Source organism: Canis lupus, chromosome 7, assembly GCF_011100685.1.
Source record: "Canis lupus familiaris isolate Mischka breed German Shepherd chromosome 7, alternate assembly UU_Cfam_GSD_1.0, whole genome shotgun sequence".
Classification (NCBI taxonomy): Eukaryota; Metazoa; Chordata; class Mammalia; order Carnivora; family Canidae; genus Canis; species Canis lupus.
The window spans coordinates 25,331,943-25,351,359 of NC_049228.1; the positions used below are offsets into that span (position 1 = coordinate 25,331,943).

A 19,417-nucleotide genomic window follows, 5' to 3' on the forward strand; every position below is an offset into this window, starting at 1 on the left:
AGCAGTGAAAACAACAGGAATGTGACCTAGAAGCTGTTCATCACCAGTAATAGCAAACCATAGATATGGGAATGTTTTGACTTGCTGATGCCTATCAGTGATATTCTCTGATTTGTGCACACCAAAATTGATTCCTTTTTATCCTCAGATAATGGAGTCTTTTAGCTACTGCTGCATTCTCCCACCTGTTGTTCTACATCAATGGATTCCTGACACAATCAGTGGTTTATGGGTTACATTTCACTACAAACCAAATGTCCTAGGATGGATGAATGCTATACTCCACCCTAGAAGTCTCTTGTGGTCACAAGTCATCCACGGTCTAGAACATGACATAGGTCAGCCTGGCCAGGTCTAAACTACAGATGGGACAGACCCATACCAGTTTGTGAAGACTGGTGGTGGGGCCAGATGTGTTTCTGCCTAAACATCTGTATTGGTGTGCCAACTACTTAGAATATTACCTAGGAACATTAGTTCAGAACATTTAGCTCTAATTGAGAGGGATGAATATGGGTGAAGTTAGATAAGGTAGTGGAAAGATAATGTTTTTCAGGGAAACAATCAATGAAAGATAAATCACAAAAAATAATTCTATTATTAAAGATATGATTGAATAGAAGGTATTTAAGTACTTGAGATAACAGCAATTATAAGAAATTAATTTTTTCCAGTACAAAAGTAGCTAGGGGTTGTTTTGCCTAAACAGTGCATCTCCTTACTGTACCAGTATTTTAAGATCAGAGCTCTCCTGCATAGCCCTCTCTTGTTGTTCTTTTCCCAAAGTTTTCAGTAGCTGGGCACTTACTCCACTACGGCGGGATGTCATAGCCACCACGGGAGACCACTGGTTAGTTCTGGGGTTGTATCTCTCAGCGCTGCTCAGCTCTGTAGTATCATCTCTACCTCCTACGGCATAGATCATGTCCTGATACACTGCACAGCCTAGATGTTTCCTCCGGGTCCCCATAGGAGCTATGGTGTGCCATCTGTTTTCCTGAGGATTGTAGCGCTCCACTGCAGGGGGAAAAAAAACCAGTAAGTGACCATTCAGCCATTTCTTCTAACTAGTTTTCCTAATAGCCATTAAAACTTTGTGATAATACATATTTTCAATACACAATCTGATTTTTGCTTATGAGGACTTGTGTACCTTTGGATAATACCACTATAATCTTATTGGGGCTAATGGTTTCATCTGGGTACAGTATGGTGGAAAGGGCATGTGTTGGAGTCAAGGTACCTTAGTATAGTTCTGACTGTATGACTTGAGGCCTCATCTTATCTTTAAATGAGGGGATTAGACCATAGGATCTGTAGGCACCATTCTATACTAGTAATTAATTTTCATAATCAGATAACTTCTGTACTCTTGTATTCCCTTTGCCTGTTAATTCCTACTGCATTCTAAGCAGAAGACAAGATATGTGACAATGAATCTGATCCAAGTGTCACACGACAATATCCTTAGGCAAAAATACCATTATCTCTCAACAGAAAGGACCGACACATAAACCAGCTTATAACTATAGCTTTTTATTTATTCTTAAGTTATAATATAGGTTTTGTTTTGTCTTTTTTTTTTTTTTTGGCTTTAGTTTTTTAAGGAGAGATGGTTGGGGGTGGGGCAAATAATCATATTAGGAAAATAGTTCTTTCATTCATTATAAATTCCTAGAAGCTTATAAAGAGGAGGGAGAAAAATATTTTGGGAATACGCTAGGAGAATATGGCTGCAGAAGGATCTGAGGAAGAGCTAGGAGTTGTATTCTAAGGGGAAAATAAATTTCAAATATTTAAATTATTATAAGTAATTATACTATTTACATAAATATATAAATTGTCTAAATTTTATAATTTAAAATTATAGGATAACCTGGAGTTTTAAAATTTTCTGTAGGGGGAATCTCCTGAGGAATGTGCTGATCTTGGAAAAGACTAACCTGTGTTTAGTGGAGATGTCCCATCAGAGCCACCTACAGCATATAAGAACCCTCCTAACACAGCCACAGCCACGCCTAGTCTTCTTGTGCTCATAGAAGCCACTCGGGTCCATTTGTTTTCCTTTGGATCATATCTGCAGTGAGGGAGAAAACAAAGACTGCATGCCTGTTTTTATGAAGTGAGGCCTTTCTCAGAAGGTGTGAAATCACGCTAAAGATATGCTGGATACATACACTTACTATGGTCAAAAGCACAGTGAGAATCTAACATATTTTACTTAGTAGGAAAAAAAGTCTTAGAATTTGTGCCCATGTCAGTCATTAAGCTACTTTCTATAGTCTGCCTTGTGATGCTGGGGCTAGAACTCTGAAAACATTTTCCCTTTGCCAAGCTGGCTCTCTATTAGATTCTGCCAAGAGGAAGGATTAGTTGCTGGAATCTAGGGGGAGGAAAATGGACAGACTCCTTTCTGTGTACTTGCCAATCCTGTTAGTGTTGTCTCAGCAATGAGCTCTTCCCTCTGACTAAACCAGTTAATTTTAGTTTCTAGCCTTTTTCTGGCACTTCCAAAACGAGTGTGCCTGTTCAAAGTCTCTGCTGTGGCTCTGTGGGGTACCTCCTCTGAGTCCCTGAGGTAAGAGTACCAGTGTTCCAATTATCCACAGCTCTATAAATCACTTCAAAATTCAATGATTAAAATAATTTTATTAACTCTCCTGGTTCCATGGTCAGGGATTTGGGAAGGGCCTCACATGAAGTTCTAGCTCAGGTGTCTCATGTGGTTGCTATCAAATTGTGGCTGGGGCTGGAGGAGCAGGGTGCTAAAGCAGCAGGGGGTTGGCTGGGTTTCAGAGTCTCTCTATTTGGCTAGTTGGGGCTTCCTCTCAGCATGGCAACCTCAGTTCAAGGCTTCAAAGGTACCCCCCGAACATCCAACTAAAAGATATACCTTTTATGACCGAGCCTCAAAAGTCACATCCATAGTGCCATTTTGGCTGTTCTTATAAGGCAGGCCCAGAATCAAGGGCAGAAAATGTAAATTCCACTGTTCAATAAGAAGAATGTCAAAGGCAAATGATACAGAGCATGTGACATGACAGGTACTGTAATCATCTTTGGAAAATATAATCTTCCAAAATCAGCCAGGAAGAGAATCCTTCATGGATGTGTGTCACAGCTATTCAGGGCACCCACTCCTCAGGTGCTGATGGTTCTAGCGCTGTGGGATCTCTCCTCTGGCTTCTAGGCTCCCATAGCTCTAATCTCTCTCTTTTGTGTTCCCAAATCTGGGTTCCTACAGTTACTTCAGTGTCCTCTTTTTTTTTTTTCAGCCCTTCAATATCTGCTAACCAATTTTTGAATATTAAATTCTCTCTACCAAAATAACTGGTATGGCTTCTGTTTTCTTTACTGGGTCCTGACTGATAAATGACTAGGTTCAGAAAATCACTTGGAATAGTGCTGGCATTTTATTGCATGGATGGGAAATTCTGCTAGTTTATTAAGTACCATTAGCAAATTCTATCATTATTGCAGAAAATATAAAATAAACAAAACTAAAAATAGACCTTGCTCTTAAGAAGCAGGTGAGGGAGACGGAGCATGTTCCTAAGGAAAAACCTCCAAACAGATTCTGAGAATGTCATAACAAATACAGATGAAAGCAGCAGAAACATAAATACTGGAGAATGGAGCCTTGGAGAAAGGTTATGTTAGTGATGGTTTCTTGAAGTTCATGTACTTTGAGATTTTATTTATTCATGAGAGACACAGAGATAAAGAGGCAGAGACGTAGGCAGAGAGAGAAGCAGGCTTCATGCAGGGAGCCTGATGGAACACTTGATCCCAGGACTTCAGGATCACACCCTGGGCCGAAGGCAGGTGCTCAACTGCTGAGCCACCCAGGCAACCCATGTACTTTGGACAAAGTTTATCTTTAATGCCTTTTGGAAAATTCTTAGCCAAAAATTCTATCTGCAAATACTGCTTTTGCTCTTATCTAGCTCTCCTTTCCTTTTGGGACTCCAATTACATGTATGTTAGACTGTTTGTGTCAATGAGTTCTTAATTTTAGATATTATCAGTTGTAGAACGCACATCTTGGTTTTAGACTTCAATTATATATTAAAATTCTCCAACCTTTTATCCATTTTTAATCTTTTCTCTATTTTAATATATATATTTTATTTTAATATATTCATTATACTTATTTTAAAGTTTTTTTCTGTTTAAATGGATTATTTTTTTACTGACTGATAAATTACGAGTGTTCAGATAAATAAAGATTTATTTATTTGAGAAAGAGTGTGCATAAGTGGGGAAGGGCAGAGGAAAAGGGAAAATGGGAGAATCTCAAGACTACTCCCCTCTGAGCATGGAACCCTAAGCAGGGCTTGATCTCACTACCCTGAGATCATGACTTGGGCTGAAGCCAAGAGTCCAACATTTTATTGACTGCACCACCCAGCCACGCCTCTAAATGTGGATCATTTATAAGTCTGCTTCTATTGTCTATTTTTTTCTCTCAGCTACTGGCCATATTTTTTCAGATGTTTCACAATTTTTTATAGTGTGCTGGACATTTTATAAAGAAATGGAATCCTAGAAATTGAGGTTGATATTATCCCCTTATTCCAGCACTGCCGCTACTACACCTATCCCTCCCAGTTACCAGCCGGGATTCGCTCTTTCCTGTATTAGGCAGGGAGGGTGAAATACTAATCACCTCAGTCCAATCAGAAATTCAGCTTTCATTAGACTCAGTCCACTCAGTTTTCAAATGTCTCAAGGATGAGATCCATCCTGTATTTGTTGCAGGCCCCTCCACACAGCAGGACACTATCTTCTAAGCACTGTCAAGTTGTAGGAGATTTCACTCACCTTAGTTCCCTAGTCCCCGGAGCTACCCCAGCACTTAGCAAACACCTCATGGAGAAAAAACAGCAGTATGTTTGGAATTGTTCTAGATTCCAATCTGTTACGCCAACCTGCATGACTGTTAATAGTTCTACTGATTTACCTCTCCTACAAGAGAATGCCTTCGCCTAAGACAAGTCCAATATTCAACACTTCCGATCTGGCAAATGTCCCTAGGGAAGAAAACAGCTGATGATCTCAGCTCACATAAATGAGCTTTTTCTTCAATGGGATTTTCGTTCATCTAGTCCTTGTTACTTCCACATTTCTATTTTTTTTTCCACATTTCTATTTTTTTTAAAGTTTATTAGAGAGAGAGAGAAAGGCACAGAGGGAGAAGCAGGCTCCATGCAGGGAGCCCGATGCAGGACTCGACCCCGGGTCTCCAGGATCATGCCCCAAGCGGAAGGCGGCACCAAACCGCTAAGCCACCGGGACTGCCCACATCTCTGATGTTTTAAAAAATATTTTTGGGGACACCTGGGTGGCTCAGCGGTTGAACATCTGCCTTCGGCTCAGGGCGTGATCCCAGAGTCCTAGGATCAAGTCCCACACTGGGCTCTTTGCGTGGAGTCTGCTTATCCCTCTGCCTGTGTGTGTGCATCTCTCTCTTTCTCATGAATAAATAAGTAAAATCTTAAAAAAAATTTGTACTCAATTAAAAAATAAATAAAAATAAAAAATATTTTTGTACTCTCATTTTTTTCCTAGTTGGTGCAGTGGGAGTGATGGCTGTCACTACTCACTGAATTCTACTTGGAAGCAGAAGTTTGCATAATTTTTAAACTATAAAATAAAACATTGATTCAGAAAGCCACACAAAACAAATGCATTGTTTAATGAGTCATTATAAGGAAAGCCCATCACCTAGGCTAAGAAAAATAACTTTGCCTGCCACAATGAAAGCCCTCCCATGTGTCCCTTTCCAAGCTCAATGTCTTCTTCCCCACAAGATTACCATTATCCTGATTTTTACAGTAATCACCTCCTCCTTTATAATTTTTTCTTTTTTAAGATTTCATTTATTTATTAATTCATGAGAGACACAGAGAAAGAGAGGCAGAGACATAGGCAGAGGGAGAGGCAGGCTCTTCACAAGGAGCCTGATGTGGGACCCAATCCTGAGATTGGGATCATGCCCTGAGCCAAAGGCAGATGATCAACCACTGAGCCACCTAGGCATCTGTCTTTTTTTTTTTTTTAATTATTTTATTTATTTATTCATGAGAGACATAGAGACATAGGCAGAGGAAGAAAAGACTCCACGCAGGGAGCCTGATGTGGGACTCGATTCAGAGACTCCAGGATCACGCCCTGGGCCAAAGGCAGGTGCTAAACTGCTGAGCCACCCAGGGGTCCCTCTTCATCATTTTTTCTACCCACGTGTGCATCCCAGACACTTGTTCATTATAAATTTTTCAAGTCTCTTTTATCTACAGGTTTTTCTCCATTTCCCCTTTTTCTTTGTACCCCCAAAATTCATCTCTTAGAATCTGGGGCATTTGACCTGCAATTCCCCCACAACATGGATTTGATTGACTAGACACTCACAGTCCAACACACTGGTCTATTCTCTGTATGTTCCACAAACTGGCAGCTGGATCCAGAAGTTTGATCAGACCACATTTGGTCCCTTTGGCAAAACTACAGAAGGTGTGTGTTAGCAGCTGCTAACTGCTCATTTATTTACTGAGTGTTGCAAAATGGTTATATTCAATCATTTATTTTCTTTTATTGGGAGATTTTTATAAAGAAACAATCCTCAGGGGCCCTGGGTTGCTCTGTTGGTTGAGCGGCTGGCTCTTGATTTTGGCTCAGGTCATGATCTCAGGGTCCTGGGTTTGAGCCCTACATTGGGCTCTGTGCTTGGTGGAGTTTGATTTAGGATTCTCTCTCTTCCTCTGCTCCCTTCCCCCCACGCTAATAAATAAATCTTAAAAAAAAAGAAACAATTATTTTATTGACTATTTTGTACCCAATTCATATGTGATACAGTTCATACAAGAAAGTTGGGTATATGTGTGCTTCTTTCACTTTAAATACTAGTATTCAAGATGATTCATTCTCTGTGATCTTCTAAAGGCAACTAAGTAGTTTTTTTGTTTGTTTGTTTTTTGTTTTAGGGTCAATAGGAACTCACAGATTTAAATATATTTATTGGATTTTAATCAATCACAATTATTATTTCTTTTAAAGTTAAAATTGTCCCATCTTTGGTCAACTGGGAACATCTTCAAGTTTTTCCTTGAGTTTTTTTGACATCTCCTAGTCTTTGACAGGTTGCTTGCCATCCGGTATGACAAGCTAGCCCAGGCTTATCTGTATATTTCCTGTCCTAAATCTGGAAAAAGACATTTCTCCAAGAAGCCCTAGTTTCTTTTTGGGAAATAGAACTTCAAGATACAATTTAGGAATGGAGCTGTTCACTGCCACTATTTGGTCATTATTTCCAGGCCTCTTCAGTTGACAGAACTAGAGTATAATTTTTTTAATGAGGAACTTAATTCAAATTGAAAATCAGGACTATAAGTTCTTTTACTTAACTTCTTCTATTTTACATTCATATTCTTCCATGTCAAGAACCCTAATTTTCAAGAACACAGGAGAGGACAGAATTGGAATAACCCATACCCATCTCCTTTATTCCACATTATACATAGCAGTCTTAGATTAGCAATACTATCACTTTGATATCCCTGAGGACAATTAAAATTCTTTTTTGCATATCTCTTCCCATTCTCCTCCCACTTTTGAAAATGTTTGTACCACAGCTGCACTGAATGAGCATATAGCCAGTGCATGCTACTCTCTCTTTTAACCCTTATCTACTCAGAGTTCTCTGATTGACTATGTTTCACACTCACTCTCCATCAATGTCTCTGGGGTAATTTTGTCTGAAGCTTATTCTGTAGTAAATTACTCAGTAAGGACTCATGGGAACAATGTTGCCTGATTTCTTACATATTAACTATTTGTGCCCTTGATACCTCAGAGTCAGTTTCTCTAGATATAAAATCCTTTTCTTTTTTTAAAGGTTTTATTCATTTATTTATAAGAAACACACACACACAGAGAAAGAGAGAGAGAGACACACACACACACACACACACACACACACAGAGAGGCAGAGACAAAGGCAGAGGGAGAAGCAGACTCCTCGCAGGGAGCCCAATGTGGGACTCAATCCCGGGCCTCCAGGATCATGCCCTGGGTGGAAGGCGGCACTAAACCGCTGAGCCACCCAGGCTGCCCTATTTTATATTTTCTTTGGATATCTTAAATGTTATTCCATTTTCTTATAGTATAAAATCTTGCTTTCAAAAAAGTATGGGGATCCCTGGGTGGCGCAGCGGTTTGGCGCCTGCCTTTGGCCCGGGGCGCGATCCTGGAGACCCGGGATCGAATCCCACGTCGGGCTCCCGGTGCCTGGAGCCTGCTTCTCCCTCTGCCTGTGTCTCTGCCTCTCTCTGTGTGTAACTGTCATAAATAAATAAAAATTAAAAAAAAAAAAAGTATGATGATAATCTAAATTCCTTTCCCGTATAAATAACATGTATTTTTTTGTTGATTGACTAAAGAATTTGTTTCCTTTTTCTTCAAGGTCCAGTAATTTTTTTTAAAGATTTTTAAAAATTTATTTATTCATGAGAGACACAGAGAGAGAGAGAGAGGCGGGGACACAGGCAGAGGAAGAAGCAGGCTCCAGGCAGGGAGCCCGAGGTGGGACCCGATCCCGGGACCCCAGGATCACACCCTGGGCTGAAGGTGGCGCTAAACCACTGAGCCACCTGGGCTACCCCAAGGTCCAGTAATTTTATTAGAATATAACCTGGTGCTAATTGTTCTGGGTCAGTATTCAGAGAATATAGTGTATTCTTTCAAAAAACAATTTGTTTTTTTATTAGAACAGGAAAATAATTTTGAATTATAGTTCTTAGCACTTGTTCCTTTGCTCCATTCTTTTGCTTTGGTTTTTTCCTTGTGGACTCCTATTATCTGTATATTGGATTTTTTACTTATCTTCAATATTTGTTGTTATCTCATATCCTTTTTTTTCTCTCATATCCTTTTTATTTCTTTTTTTATTTTTTTGACTTTAAAACATTTCTTCTGGGATCCCTGGGTGGCGCAGCGGTTTGGCGCCTGCCTTTGGCCCAGGGCGCGATCCTGGAGACCCGGGATCGAATCCCACGTCGGGCTCCCGGTGCATGGAGCCTGCTTCTCCCTCTGCCTGTGTCTCTGCCTCATTCTCTCTCTCTCTCTCTGTGACTATCACAAATAAATAAAAATTAAAAAAAATATTAAAAAAATAAATAAATAAAACATTTCTTCTTTCACTTTCTATTTGTCTTCTGGCATTATCTGTCTTATTGTTCTAGTTTTATGTTCATTCTGAAGTGATTTTTCCTTTTATTTCCAATATTTTTCTGAGGTTTTGTCATTTTATATCTGGGTTTTTCAAATTCAGATGTATGTAGTGTTTTCATACCTTGCATCATTTTCCTAACGTGAAATAGTTGATTATAGTTTTGTTCTGTTCCACGGGTATGTCTTTCTGCTGTGCTTTTATTGTCTATAGAGATGTTATTGTGCTGCTTATTCTCTCTTCATCTATTAACTCTGTATTGGATCTAACCTCAAAACGTTGCTATTTGTTGTTCATTTTTTACATGAAATGAGCTTTCCTCAGGAGTGGTTCATGGTTATTTTTCTAACTTCACGGAACTCTTTCTAGTTTTTTCATATAGTGTTAAAGAAGTATAGTGGTTTGCCTCTTGAGATTTATTGGCTTTATTCACTGGTCCTCCTTTTTATCTTGGCCTTCCCTTCTTGTATGTTAATCTTGTCCTGCTCAGTTTTGATCCTGCATCCAGAAATGTGGGCCCTGTTCTGGAAGGTCATCCTGCTGGTCAGTTCTGAGGGTTCCTAGCAACTAGATAGCTCTAGCCCAGCTGGTTCTCAACTATAGTGGCTTTGCAACACTCCTTTCACCTACCTTGAGATATGTGGCAATGTCTAGAGACTTCTGGTGTCACAACCAGGTGTGTGCTACTGGAAACTAAGGAGTAGAGGCCAAGGATGCTGTTAAATATCTGACAATGCACAGGACAGCCCCCCACAACAAAGAATTATCTGGCCTAAAATGGCAATAGTGCTGACGTTGAGTAACCCTCTTCTAAGTCCTTCAGATCTTATTACAGGTCTCTTGCACTTACTCTATATTGGGATTGAGCAAAACTCCTTAGTTCCAGTTGTTGGTCATAAATTTTCACCTTCACTCTTTCTAGTAAATATATACTGTCTATTTTGGAGTTCTTCTGTTCTTAGATCTGTCAAACTTTCAAGTGCTTCTCTGTATTTTCTCCTGCATAGACAGTAATATCATACAGGTCTTGTGGCTTTTGGTACTTTGTCTTTGCCCATTAATGTTTTGGTGTTTATGGGAATACCTCTTCCCTAGTTATATTTTAAATTGTCTATAGGGATTTTTATTTTATTTTTTTTCCAACCTACATATCTTTCCATAGGGGTTTTTTAAAGTTGTGGTAAGATGTACCACCAACTGACATTAAATTTTTCACTGTAACCATTTTTAAGTGTACAGTTCAGTAGTGTTAGGTACATTCATACTGTCATCCAAACAAGCTCCATAACTCATCCACAGCTTTTTAGCTTTGCTGTTTATTGTTTTTTTTTTAATAAAGATTTTATTTATTCATGAGAGACAGAGGCAGAGACATAGGCAGAGGGAGAGGCAGGCTCTCTGCAGGGAGCCTGATCTGGGAGTTGATCCCTGGATCCTCGGATCACGACCTGAACCAAAGGTAGACGTTCAACCTCTGAGCCACCCAGGTGCCCCTACTGCTCTGTTTTTATGTGGGAATTTAGAGAGATTAAAGAATTGTGCTGTTTTTGCTATCTTCCCAGAAGCCTCTTGCATAGAATTTTCAAAGTGGGGAATTAAATTTCTTAATAGAAAAATAAAAAGGAAGATTTCAAGAGTTACCTACAACTTTATCTCTATTTAAGACAGTTAACCTCTTCAACTTAAACATGGTAACCCAACTAGTAAATGCTATTTGAAAAATTCCAGAGACATGAAGCATTTGTTTTTAAGAAGTGGGGATGAAATACAGTACATTTTTGCTAGTAATCGTTAACCCATGGGACTCCAAAATCTAATCTCTAGGACAGAATGACAAAAAACTGATGGAGCAAGAAATTAAGAATAGAATCTATTTCACTAGTTAACTGATATGTAAAAGCATAAATTAAACTTCATAGCCAACCCAGAGTTCCCTAAGTACACTTCAAGAATGAGAATCCATATACAAAATACTTTGGGGGTCTTTATAAGATATGCTAGACTATTATTATGCTATCTTTATAAGATATGCTAGATTATTACTTGAATCATTTTTTTTTTTTTTGAGGAAGTCTGGGCATCCATATATTAAGTACACTCCATGCATTGGGGAAAAAATTAGAACATATTTCAGCAGTGGTATGCTTGATATCATATACAGAATATAATTTATTTTATTTTATTTTTTAAGATTTTATTTATTTATTCATGAGAGAGAGAGAGGCAGAGACACAGGCAGAGGGAGAAGCAAGCTCCATACAGGGAGCCTGATGTGGGACTCGATCCTGGGTCTCCAGGTTCAGACCCTGGGCTGAAGGCGGTGCTAAACCGCTGAGCCACCAGGGCTGCCCCAGAATATAATTTAGAATATGATTCCAACTCTTCAATGTGAGGCTCTGTCAGTATAAAAAATAGTTTGAAAAATCAGGTTATCTTTCATTGTCCTAGACCCTTAAGATCAACTGAAAACTTTTCCCCTAAAGCCCATGGGATATCCACCGAACGGTGGATACCTTGGTGTCCTAAATGGTTCCTTTAAAGAACCCTTTATATTCCTTCATTCATTTTATTAGTTTCAGAGGTAAAGTTTAGTGATTCATCAGTTGGATGTAACACCTAGTGCTCATTACATCATATACCCTCCTTAATGCCCATTACCCAGTCCCCATCCCTCTACCTACCTCCCCTCCAGCAACCCAGTTTGTTTCCTATAGTTAAGAGTCTCTTGTAGTTTGTCTACCTCTTTGGTTACATTGTTTTATTTTCCTCTTCCTTCCTCTATGATCCTGTTTTGTTTCTTAAGTTCCACATGTGAATGAAATCAAATGATAATTGTCTTTCTGTGATTAACTTATTTCCTTTAGCATAATACCCTCTAGTTCCATCAATGTCATTACAAATGGTAAGATTTCTTCTTCTTTTTTTTTTTTTTTTGTCGTTGAGTAATATTCTATTGTGTATACATACCACATCTTCTTTATCCATTCATCTATCATTGGACATCTGAGCTCTTTCCATATTTTGGCTATTGTGGACATTGCTGCTATAAACATTGGGGTATAGGTACTCCTTTGGGTAAATATCCTTTATATTCTTTTAAAAATTGAAAATGACTTGAAAAAAATCACCTTTCAACAATGTTGAGGCAGGACACACCATCCTGACCACCCACAGCATAGAGAAAACCTCCGAGTACTGCCACACCAACACTTGTCCTGCAGGTGCTTGTAGGAGCCACATCACTGCTCCATTGGTTTGTTTTGGGGTCATACCTACAGAAAACACATTAAGAGCAGAGTTTGTATTGCACAAAGAAAGTTTGGCTCTGTTTACATATTCTATATTCTTTCCTCTAAATATGGGCTGATTAACAACTAAAGGATATGAAAAGCTAATTTAGGTTTTATTTTTTTAAACAATTTTTACTTATATAAGTTACATATGGATATATTTTCTTTAAAATTTTTTTTTCAGAATGTTATAGATAAAGCTAAATTTCCTCTTTGAGTTCCACCCATTTCTGGTCTCTTCCTATTTTGGACTTGGTGTATGCCTTTTAAGACTTTTCACTAAAATACTTACTTACTCACTTATTTATTTATTCATGAGAAACCCAGAGAGGCAGAGACATAGGCAGAGGAAGAAACAGGCTCCCTGTGGGGAGCCTGATGCGGCACTCATGCCTGAAACCCAGGATCATGACCTGAGATGAAGGCAGACACCCAACCACTGAGACACCCAAGCGTCCCAAGACTTTTCAGTAAAATACTTGTAAATAGGTATATTTATATGCAAGCATGTTTTCTTTACATAAATAATACCAGATAGTAGGCATTGCTTTTTCACTCAACATACTTCTGAGATCCATCCACACTTACAGATAACGCTCTAGATTTTTCCAGCATTTCATTATTGTGTGTGCCATTACAAATCCCTATTGATGTATCCTGACATTGTGTCTGACATTTTGCTATTATAAACAGTGATTACCTTTGTATATTTCTCCTTGTTCAAATAGATAATGAGAAGCAGAATCAAGGGACAGAGAATAGAGTCATTTTCAATTTAAAAATAAAAAAACTATCAAACTGCTCTTTTTGTAATTCTATCAGTTTTATTTGCTTTCAATTTCATTAGCTTTTTCCTTTTTTTCTACTTAATTGCTTTCTATTTTATTGGGTTTTGTTGCTCTTTTTATAACTTCATGATTTAAAAGCATGATTTATTTTCTCATCTGTCTTATTTTCAAATGAATGCATACTAAATTATAATGCACTATAAATTTTCCCTTGGATACTACCTTAGTATCCACACATTTTGATATACTTGGGCTTCCCTGTTATAAAGCTGTAAATATTTAATCATTTCCATTCTTATTTCTTTTTCTCAATTTATTTTAATCATTTTTATGTTTTTAATTTTTTTAAGTAGGCTCTAATGCCCAATGTGGGGTTTTAAGTTACAAATCTGACATCAAGAGTTGCATGCTCTACCAACTGAGCCACCTGGGCATCTCTAGCTCAATTTATTTTTAAGTGGGGGTTTTTTTTTCTTTGACTTCTATGGAGTGGATCCCCCTGTTTTATTTTTCAGCTATATAATCTATACCTCTAGATCTCTCCATGCTGCAGGATGTCATAGATATGTTTAGGAAATACCAAGAATCACTGTAAATCAACACAGTTGAATGAAAAAGGATATATGAAAGCAAGAAACTACAAGTTATTAAAAATCAATTATTGTAGGATTCCAGTGTGCCAGGCACTATGATAGATGTGGGAAAAGACATTTTAACAATGATAGCCAATCAGATGTTCAAAATACTTATAAAAAGGCAGAGGAATGAGTAACTAATTGTATAGTGTCAGAAGGCTTTATATAAGAAGTAACATTTGAGTCTTGAGATATTCCAGGGAAGAAATAACAGCATGCATATGGGTAGACAAAGAGGAATAACTACAGGCAATTTGGTGGGTCTGGAGTAGCATTAGGCAACAGTGGTGTGGCTGGAGGAGACTGCAAAAATAGGTGGAGGTTACATTATGAAGGACTTGCATGTCATGTTAAGTGGTCAAGGCTGCCAACTAGTGCCACAGATGCAACACTAAAGCAGCAAATCACATTTGTTTCTTAGTTAACATCTCAAATGGAAAAAAATTTCAAATTGACCTTACTTACCTTTCAACACTATTGAGGTAAGAGGATCCATCATGGCCTCCTACTGCATATAGCAGGTCATCAAGAACACTGACCCCAACTCCACATCGCCTTTTGCTCATTGAAGCTACCATTCGCCATTCATTGGTCTGTGGATCATATCGTTCAACACTAGAAATGGCATCTCCACTGCACCAGCCACCAACTGGGGAAGTAATAGAACTGATCAGGAGAATACTGTTCTAAAGCATAGAATGTATCATTCACAGCAAAATTTTATTTTATTTATTTATTTATTTATTTTTTTCACAGCAAAATTTTAAATTGTGACCTAATGCTTGGACTTACCAAATATCTCTAGAAGTAGGTCAAAATATAAGTTACAACATTTACTTATTCCACTGGGGTTGCTATAATCTTTAATTTTCTAAATAAGTTAGTATTAGGTCCACTTTACAGAGGAGGAAGGACACCAATTTAAATCAGACTGAAAAGTAATGTGGCATTTAATGGATAGAACACTGAATTTAGTTAGAAAACTGGGGTTTGACTGTTACATCTACTAAGCGATGTGATCTTGGGAATATCTTTTAAAATACCTTATTTATAAAATAAGGAATAAAAATTTAAAAGAAAAATAATACATGCATGAAATTTTCTAAAGAATACTACATAAATATAATTTGTTATTGAAAGCTGAAAGAATTAAAACCCGACAAAAAATAAGTGTTGAGGGATCCCTGGGTGGCTCAGTGGTTTAGCACTGCCTTCGGCCCAGGGCGTGATCCTGGAGTGCCGGATCAAGTCCCACATCGGGCTTCTTGCATGGAGCCTCCTTCTCCCTCTGCCTGTGTCTCTGCCTCTCTCTCTTTCTGTGTCTCTCATGAATAAATAATAAAATATTTTAAAAAATAACAGGTATTGCTGAGGATGTGGAGAAAACAGAATCCTCATACACTGTGGGTGGAAATGCAAACTGGTGAAGCCACTCTGGAAAACACTATAGAGGTTCCTCAAAAAATTAAAAAAATAGAACTACCATACAATCTAGTAATCCCACTTCTGGACATTTATCCAAAGAAAATGAAAACACCTCAAAGAGATCTATGAACCCCTATGTTCAATGTGACATTATTTATAAGAGCCAAATTATAAAAGCAACCCAAGTGTCTACTGATAAATGAATGGATATGAATATTACTCAGCAATAAAAAAAAAGGAAATCTTGCCATTTGTGACAACACAATTGGATCTAGAGGGATCCAACTAGATGAAATAAGTCATTCAAAGAAAGACAAATAGCATACAATTTCACACATGTGCAATCTAAAAAACAAAACAGAAACAAACTCATAGATATAGGAAATAAATTGTTGATTACCAAAGCAGGGAAAGAAATCAAAGACAGATTTGGTCAAAAAATATTACCTTAAAGAGGCAACTTTTAGAAAGTATCTGGAATAAGGATTGCTGAACTGTGAAAACTTAAAAAACCTTAAACAAAACCAAAACAGAAATACAAAATGGTAAGTATCAGGAGCCTAATGGAAAACAAAAGATACCAAGAAAAGTAAAACACTCCTGGGAAAAAATTACTAAGATTATAGATTTGATCTTAGGTTTCCAGGGTTTATTTCAACAGAGTGATGAAGTAAGGAAGGCTCAATTTCCCAAAGTTAAGTGAGAATTGGTAATTTGGCATTCCAAAGATAATGAAAACAATAAAAAACCAAAGGAAACTGAGGATTAAGGTTTACTGAAGTAGAGACAGAGAGGTCAAGATCTAAAATGTCAATGAACAGTATCACTCAAGAATGATATTCAGATCTGCAAAACATAAAAAGACAGAAAAAGCAGGGAAAACTAATACCAGTTGTAAAGGAAAAGATCCAATGGCTTTTCTCCACAAATGAAAACGAAAAGCTTCACAGTGTAAAAATAATGGCAGATAATTTAACTTTTTTTCTTTATATTTTTGTTAATAAAAATTTCTTATTTATTTGAGAGAGAGAGCGAGTGAGTGTACACACACGCTGGGCAGAGGGAAGGGAGGAGAGAGAATCCCATCAGGCTCTGACCCTAGCATGAAGCCCCATGGTAGGCTCAATCTTATGATCATAATATCATGACCTGAGCCAAAATCAAGAGTCAGGCGCCCAACTAAGTGAACCACCCAGGCCCTGCTGTAAATAAAAATTTCTATACTGCATATATATAATCAGAAAAAAAAGGTGTTATTTATTTATTTTAAAAGATTTATCCATTTGAGAGAGACAGAGAGAGTGCACTAGCAGCGGAAGGGGCAAAGGGAGAGGGACAAGCAGACTGCCTGCCAACTGAGGACTTGATGGTGGGGCCCAATCCCAGAACCCCGAGATCCTGACCTAAACTGAAGTCTGACACTTAGCCAACTAAACCACCCAGGTCACTCAAAGGTGTTATTTAAAAACAGGCTATTCTTCATATGCAAAGTGACATTAGTGATCCATTATTGCTACTGGCAAGTGCTTTCCAATTTTCTTTTTCCATCAATCATGGTGGGTTGATGCTCATTTCTCACTAGTATTACTCAGGATCAACAGAAAGTAATTAATTTTATTGAGTGCCTATTCTGATAAGATTGCTAAACAATCTGGAAACCACAAAGAAAAATTAGAAATAGTCCTTGCCTTTAAGTACTTAACAATATTGCCAAGGAATCAGAGACTTGATCAGCAATATGAAATTATGTGATCATTAGCAGGAATTTGAAATCATAAAATTGATCCAATTTAGCTGACTTCTAAAGAAGGCAAAGTATGGTTTTATTAATACGATGAATTTTTTTTAAGATTTTATTTTTATGTAATCTCTACACTCAACATGGGGCTTAAATCTACAATCCTAAGACCAAGAGTCATCAGCCAGGTGCCTCAAAACGTGTTCTTTTTTCTCTATATCCAACCTGGGGCTTGGACTCATGACCCTGAGATCAAGAGTTACATGCTTTACTGACTGAGTCAGCTAGGTACTCAATATCATGATTTAATTAAAGAGGCAAATGAAATTTTCATGAAGATTGTTATATACTGGAAATATGCCCCCCTGGCAATTTATAATCAGGTCACATTGGAAAAATATGGTAGAAACCAGCAGGCTAAGGATGGCAGTTGTTGCATAACTCATGTGAGGTTAAGTTTAAATTTATATATAAGGGAGCTGTATTAATGTCTCTCAGCATTCCCAAAGATATGCCTGCCCAATTCCACTGGATTGGTATCCCCATTGAGTCTGGAGAAGACCCTGAACACAAAGTATACTTCCATATACCTTTTTGGCTTAGTCTCTAGCTTTTGATCATAGGGGGGTTGTTTCTGTTTCATTTTTCTGAGTTACTGTTTCCTTCTCCTCTTAATATAGTTCTTAAGCATCACCAGAATGTTCTGAAGATGATGAAACAGTACTATACTGTCATCCCTACTCCAGGCACTAAAACTAACAGTCAGCCAAATAAAACAGTTAATAGATCTTCCTAATAATGGACATAATTCCACAAAGATGACCAAACTATTACAATTCTTAAAACCAACACAACATCATGAAGCCATAGGTACCAAATAATTAGATCTTGCAGTGTTCTAATTTTAAAAACAGACAATTGACTTGCAAAATTGAAAAGAGAGGGGGTGCCTGACTGGCTCAGTCGGGTAGAGCATGTAACTTTTGATTGCAGGGTTCTGAGTTTAAGCCCTATGCTGGGTGTGAGGCCTACTTAAAATATTTTTTTAAATAAAATAAAATATCAAAATTTGGAAAGAGAAACTCTAAGACTAGTATGTGGGGGCAAGAATGCAGATTTAAGTGTGAGCATACAAAAGTGTTGGTGTAAACCACATAAACAGGTGACTATGTACCTGTGCATGAATACATAGGAATGAAAGTCATAGGAATAAGAATGGTAATACATATGCTAAATCTATTAATAACAATAGAGACATCTGGACACTGGGAGTATGGGAGAAATCCGTGCCTAGTAAATTAATAATTAAGTTTGAAATTTAAAACAAGAATGAAGAAATTCCTTCAAAAGAGAAGAAAAAAGCCTCATGAGGATTGGAGAGAAAAAACTTGGCATCGATTTTCTTCTTAAAGAAATACTACTACTCTCTCTCTCAAATAAATAAATCTTTAAAAAAGTGGGGGCACCTAGGTGGCTCAGTTAGTTAGGTATCCAACTTGTGATTTCAGTTGAAGTCATGATCTCATGAGTCACGGGATCAAACCCCATGTCAGGCTCCAGACTCAGCAGAGAGTCTGCTTGGGATTCTCTTTCTCCCTCTCCCTCTGCTCCTCCCCCTGCTCTTGTGCACTCTTTCTCTCTCTCTCTCTCTCCCTCTCTCTCTCTCAATACATCCTTAAAAAAAAAATGCTACAGTCCTCTACATGAAGAAATTTAGATGAAAAAATTTAAAAAGTGAGAATTCAAAACAAATCATCAAACTTTTCTTTTTTTAAAAAAAGATTATTTACTTATTTTAGAGAGAAAGAGTGAGAGAACAGGGGTGGGGAGCTGAGGGACAGGAAAAGAGAGAATCTCAAGCCAACTCTGTGCTCAGTGCATGCCTAACACAGAGCTCAAGACCCTGAGATTTATGACCTAAGATGAAACCAAGAGTCAGATGCTCAACCCACTGAGTCACCAAGGAACCCCTTCTTCTAAAAATATAGGGGAAAATATATTTCTACATGCCAAGAGAAAGTTACATTGGAAAGAAAAAGATAGGCAGTGGTTAGGCTGACAGAAAAGGATACTATGCCCCAGAGATTGCACGAAATTGTCCGATAAAAAGGAATAAAACACTTTACGTATTAAAATGGAACGAAAAAAATCCAAACATGCCTACATCTAAGAAGCCATAGAATTTGTAAAGTCGGGAACTTAAATACAAATACTATATAATAAGTCCTGGTTAGCTCCATGCATCAGAATTAGAAAAAAAACTCAAAGAACTTGCTACAGATTGAATGTTTGTATGCTCCACTAAAATCTATAAG

The 19,417-nt window shown here is 37.8% G+C and overlaps 1 protein-coding gene across 1 annotated transcript in view; it reads right to left on the reverse strand.

The window, feature by feature from the left end:
- KLHL20 (kelch like family member 20) overlaps positions 1–19,417 on the reverse strand; it is a 53,602-nt gene that overhangs the window by 3,945 nt on the left and 30,240 nt on the right. Inside the window, exons 7-10 of the mRNA XM_038542482.1 lie at positions 14,405–14,588; positions 12,355–12,498; positions 1,944–2,077; positions 809–1,017 (exon numbers count right to left, since the gene is read on the reverse strand). Of these exons, the coding sequence (XP_038398410.1) occupies positions 809–1,017; positions 1,944–2,077; positions 12,355–12,498; positions 14,405–14,588 (671 nt within the window). The remainder of the gene's footprint in view (positions 1–808; positions 1,018–1,943; positions 2,078–12,354; positions 12,499–14,404; positions 14,589–19,417) is intronic.